Source organism: Magnolia sinica, chromosome 18 (assembly GCF_029962835.1).
Source record: "Magnolia sinica isolate HGM2019 chromosome 18, MsV1, whole genome shotgun sequence".
Classification (NCBI taxonomy): domain Eukaryota; kingdom Viridiplantae; phylum Streptophyta; class Magnoliopsida; order Magnoliales; family Magnoliaceae; genus Magnolia; species Magnolia sinica.
Window position 1 is genome coordinate 7,055,746 of NC_080590.1, and position 6,088 is coordinate 7,061,833.

Here is a 6,088-nt window from a genome sequence, read left to right on the forward strand (position 1 = left end):
GAGAAATCATTTGTAGTAAAGATCTCTGTGATGTTGCCACTGATGTTCTGATGCTGGCATGACTAATCAGCCTTTTCTTCACTAAACTAATGCTGAAATTTTCCTACTTTCTTTCATTCTGTTTTTGTGTAGACAGGCATTTCTACAGTTAATATGCTAGCAGTCATTAACACTTGATGGATGATGAGAGCTTTGAATAGTCAGGAGTGGTTATAATTAGTAACTAAAGTGATCAAGATAGTTTGGTTTGATTCCATAGTTTGTTCATCCAAAGCTTTTGTATATGATAATAGCATATCAAGAGCAGTTGTTACACCAATACATTCCGTAGCTTCTCATAAATGGATAGGAGAGAAGAATGAGAACTGATCACAAACAGCAGGATGCATTCTATCTTGTCATCCAGCCACGTCCTTCTCCTCAACAATCTGTTTGTGTAGAACATCTGTACATATGCAAACTGTAGGCCTCACCGTGAACATCAACCAAAACAAAAATCAGGCCAGTCTGATTAGCATATGGGCCACACTGATGGAATCATTGGACAACTGATGGCTAGACGTAGCCACCTAATGACAACTTGTCTGATTTTTGTGCAAGGCAATCTTCATGGTGTAGTATATCATTCCATTTACAGAGGTTCTACACAAGAAGCAATGATGTTGGGAATTATTTGGCTGGAATAAAGTATTCAATAACGGTAATGGTGGCCATAATGGCTACCATCATTACTGTTAAGATAGAGGCCATAACAACCGTTACGGGCCTTTTTCTGTAACAGTTGTAGCCCCATGACACGTGACGGTACCCACCGTTACCATTACGTAACCAATTTTTGATACCATGGGGTTGGAGTCACTGGACAATGAGTTGTGAGCTTCCAGCGGTGTGTTATGAGTAATCTAGAGGAATAAATGGTAACAGTTTCTTTGCAACAGCACTACCATGTTCCTTCGTCCTTTGGGTTTAAGTCAATGGTCTTGTGGATGCTTCAGTATGCAATAGGTGAAGAACATTAGTTTGATTCTCATAGCTTTGTTACACTTATGTGGTATTAAAGTGGTTTATACACTTTGGAGACTGACCTTTCTGGCTATCTGGTGGGCAGTTTGGGAGGGAAGAAATGGGAGATGCTTTCAAGATCCCTCTAGTAGGGTAGAGGTGGTGTCCTTTAGGGCGAAATCCTTTTCTGTTGGAATGGGCTTCGTGTAGGAAGTCGTTGAGGGATTGTAATTTGAGCTTTTTGCAATTCAATCCCTATTGTAATTTGTTGTGCCAGCTCAGCATTTTTTCAATAAAAGTCATGTTACCCTTGAAAAGGTGGTCTCTATGTTAGTTAACTTGGAGAGCTTTACCGTCTTGCAGAAACCATTTGTGTTGAATTCAATACATTAGAAGGATATATATATATATATATATGATCATCTGCATTTTCAGCCAAATTGCCTCAAATTTGTATCTTCTTGAGACGTCCGATAAAATTCAACCTATCCGCCCTTTAAGAAATAAAGAAAACTGCCCCATTTTGCCAGGCGGACAAAGTGTGACACGTAAACATTGCTTTACCTGATCCTTGTGTTATAGTTTGGAACTTCCTTTTGCATAAATACTCGAGGCACTAGGATCATCTGACCTGTAAATTCGGGATAATTGTTTCTACTTCTCCTTTCATAATATTGGTATTATTGGAGGAAGAGAAACATATGAAGTTGGGTAATTCTAGAAAATGTGTATTTGTAACGTGTAGTAGGTAGCCTGGATGTATTATTTGTCATCTTTATGATAAAGCTAATTATATGTGTGACATGTATGTTGTCTTCTGCTGCATTTAGCTATGAGCTGCATGAGGTTGGTTCATTCTATGTGTGAAGCACCCTACCATACTACATGTAGTCTATATCTACATGGACTGACCATATGTATTCTACTGAGGATAGAGGAAACAACATGCATGCCCCCCCTTCTTTCGATAATTCGGTTACAAATAATTATCCATAGATAAGTCAAGAACTCAGGGTAGCTTGGAATCCACTCTCCATGTCCGATCCTGAAGTTCCACAAGATCCTCTTCATCTCTCTAGAGTTTCCCATATGCATCAGGAGGGGAATACATGAGACGAAGAGATCGGCAAATTTTAGTATAGTTATGTGGCCTATGATGCTCAACTTGGGCCTACATAATGCTGGACTGTCTCTGTTACTTATTGGCACCATCTGCATGATCTGTCTCTGTCTCCTCTATTCAGCATATGGACTCACATCTTTATTTCTTGTTTCTTGGTAAAAATGTTTCTTTGCACATGCAGGTGCTTGCAATGCCAGTAGTGGCACTACCTAATTTTCTACCATAGTCATTAGGTTTTATTAGAGTGCTGCTTTGTTGTGCAGGCTTCTCAAAGTGGATATGGTGTTGATTATGTTGCACATGGAACACAACCTGGGTTCCCGGGAAGTTTCCTAAACCAAAATTCCCAGGGAGGATATTCCCATTTGGGTGCTGGAAATGACTTCATTTCTCAGGTCTGTTGAAGCTCTACATCTCAATCTTCTTTCACATCTCACTGCATTGTATAGGTAAATGTCAGTCTGAATGTTGTTCAACTTCCGCACAGGACTACATGGCTCATGGATCCCAGGGTCTCTTTACCCAAGCAGGTTTCAACGATCCATCACATGATGATTCTTCACAGACCCACTTTGGTGTGGCTGGACCCAACCCTCTTCATTCGCAGGTCACTGATTACTGTCACTTGTTGGATTAATATCTATTTCTGAGAAGTGATTTTTGACTATTGAACTTGATTTGTTGTGCTTCTACAGGGCCTCATGAATCCTCTCTACTCGCAGCCCTTTACACAGTATAATACTCAGCCAATGAACCTGCAGGCTCCGCAGCAGCAGCAGCAGCAGCCTGGCCAGAGCTTACAAAACCAAAAACTCCACTACAACGGCTGAGCCGTTTAGGGCCTGACCGTGTGATGGGTTATACTCTTTGGATCCAGCAACTTGGTTGTGCTGACGCGTGTGCCTCTCTGCACTTGTGTGCTTTAGAGATTGCTGTTTTGTGGCTGTTTGCTTCTCTCAACAATTATGAAATGGTGGATATATTAGATGGTTGGAGACGGCAAATGGTAAACGGGTCTCTGTGCTTTCACGGGTCGCAGCAGCCAGAGCTGAGAAAGGATAACCCCGGTTCTGTTCTTGTTGAAGTTTTCAGTTGTTGAGAGAGAGAGAGAGGTAGCCATTCAAAGGAGGGAGCATCGTGTGTATGTTCAAAGGAGTACGGGTCAAGCGCTCGTGCATGTAAAAAGAAATGGGCTCCTGCTGCTGATATAGATAAAATACAAATGCGGAAAATTGTGGGTTGATTCTCTTCACTGAAATGGGAGCTGTTGCATGCCACGGCCACCTTCCAAGATCCCCACACATCGGGAACGAAACAGCCACAACTGTAATTTTTGTACAGCAGCACGACCCTTTTGGCTCTTTCAACATGCTGTGCTGTTTGATTTGACTCCCTCGTGAATGTGTTGGAATTGCATGATTTATTATCAGGGCAGCTACTGTTCCTGCACCTTCTTATTACTATAGACCTTTTAGTGAAAGAAGCTTGTGGTAAGATATGAATGCCTGAGTTCTACAGAAAAAAAAAAAAAAAAAAGTTGCGTCCTTTTTGCCGCCTTTATTCCTTTATTTATTACTTGGAACATTTGAAGTTCCACTGTCCGGCACGCTCACTCCCCGGTATTTGTAGGTCTTTTAGCCTGATCTTGCAACTGCTTGTGGTGTGTTTGGCTGCACTATTTTGTTGAGTTGCAAATCTCAATTTAATGGTGTCCACAGCCCACGTGTAATGCTCTCATCATTCTCAAATTGGAGTGTGTTGATTTGTAGTTGCTCTGTTAAGAATGCGACTGCAATTCCAAGGTTGGTTATTGAAGTCTCACATACAAGTGCCTGAATGTTTGTGTGATGTTTTGTATGTCTATTGGGCCCCACCATGAAGAAGAATGAATGGTGCAAAAATATTCCAATCTATTGACCGGGTTGGCTGCATCTTTACCTGATTTGACGGTTGTCCATTGTTTTATCTGTGGTCCTCATGATGAGTAGGTTGGTTTGATTGCTCATCTTGGTGGGATGGGTTGGAATGCAGTCGAACATGAGTTGGAATAGTTATTATTTCTTGTTGTAAACATGGGTGGATTGAGGTGAGTCTTTGATTTGGAAATTCACTGGTGTAACCAAAATCCATGGTACCTAGGTTGGATATAGTGGTATGCATGATAGGGTGTACAATGGATAATTGGGCATGATGAATCTGCTCTGGGATTCCAAATTGAAATGAGTCTTATAACTCCTTTCAAACCTGCAGTCATTTTCATCTAATTACAGCCTAAAGAAGTATTTATGATCTTCAGTACGTGACAGAGAATGTCTCGTGCACACTGGTTGAAGATGAAGATGTGCGGGCCCCATCAGTGTTTTTACAGCATTTAACCCACTCAGCAGGGTCATCCTACCATCAAAATGGGATGCCCCAAAAAACTCAAGCCGATGCAGGTGACCCTTCGTCAATGAAGCCTCTCCCCATGTGTATCAATTCTAATCCCAGAGCAAAGATGAAAGATGTGTTTCTGTTCCTAAACCTTTAAATCTTATGTGTGGTGTAGGGTCGCTTGGCAAAAATAGGGCTTTTCCTTAAATTTGGAATTGAGGTCTGCTCGACTACACCCGTTTGTTTCAGATGTGTCGGTATTCAAGTCATTGGATATTCCATTTTCCTTTCCTTTGAATACGATCGTCATCTTAGACATTTCTATGTGGGAGATCGAAATTTTAGTATGTTCCCATCTTGAAGATTTTCGAGCCATTTGTCTCATTGGTTTGGATAACCAAACATGACCCACAACGGCTATAATCCCAATGTATCATATATTAATAGTAGGTGGGAGGTGCTGTAGCAAGCCTCTTTGAATTAGCACTTCTATCCTTCTTTTCACTTCTTTCCTCTATTGTTAGTTAAAATGGATTATTGAGAGCTCTTTTGTCAGTTAAAATGGTTATTGAGAGGATGATTGCAAATTCCCAATAACAGGACCTTTCCAATGGAGTCAATAATCTAGAATCTTTTACTTTCTTGCCCATTGATCATTGATCAGATGGTTCAAATTATCCAATCAAGACTGTTCAGATGTGGAATCTATCAAAAGCAACACTCTCATGATGGATGACCTAGATCAATGATCCGACCTTTCCCACTATGGCCAATTAAGATCATCTGATTCCTTGTGCATTGATCGAACAGACAGCACAAGTCATCCTTATGTCACAAGGACGATGGCAAGTCGGATCATCAATGAACAAAATCCACAGTACAGCCAATTCATATTTAACTAGTCATTGATTAGAGGGCTAAGATCATCTGATCAAATGATTATTGAGAAGTATGGGCAATCAAAGTTGGACATCACATGGGCCTTGCAGATCAATGATCACACCATTTCTAACATAACCGATCTATGCCTCACCATTGACCTGATGGCTAGAATCATTCAATGAAAGTGAATAAAAACTATGAACGAGCAATTAAGCGTGCACAATGAAACGGTCCAAATTAATAATTTAAACCTTTCGTGGTTAGCAAACACAGCTGCTTTAAAATGCAAGTCTTAAGCAGGACATCGATGTGATCAAACTGCCTATGATTTGAATATATTATTGTGCCATGATAAATCCTCTATTTTTATCCAAATACGTATTGGCTGGTGATGCCAGACAAATCACATTGTCCTTCAATATCATACACAGATCAGTTGGGAAACAACAAACACGCCCTGTCCCTGAGATCAGGCCAGCCGACTCATCACTTGGGCCACATCCATTACAAAGTATGGTTAAGGAAAACATGAGTGGTGGTGTACATCCTGCAAACCCTTGTGACCCACACAATGCATGGTGACCTTTCAATAGCCAACTGCCTGATGAATGGAACAGACCCCACATGTCAAGGTAACTGCTGCTTGTATCACCCATCTCAAGAGATCAGTGATAACCTTTCAATATAAATTCCAGTAAAAGGTTGGTG

General features: G+C 40.9%; 1 protein-coding gene across 2 annotated transcripts in view; it reads left to right on the forward strand.

Moving 5' to 3' along the window:
- Positions 1–3,678, forward strand: part of LOC131232513 (regulator of nonsense transcripts 1 homolog) — a 61,364-nt gene extending 57,686 nt beyond the window's left edge. Inside the window, exons 27-29 of one of the 2 annotated variants that reach the window (XM_058228793.1) lie at positions 2,359–2,520; positions 2,613–2,732; positions 2,821–3,678. In XM_058228793.1, the coding sequence (XP_058084776.1) occupies positions 2,359–2,520; positions 2,613–2,732; positions 2,821–2,955 (417 nt within the window). In that variant the 3' untranslated portion in view covers positions 2,956–3,678. The remainder of the gene's footprint in view (positions 1–2,358; positions 2,521–2,612; positions 2,733–2,820) is intronic. The other variant, XM_058228794.1, reaches the window with a different exon arrangement.
- The last annotated feature ends 2,410 nt before the right edge of the window (positions 3,679–6,088 follow it).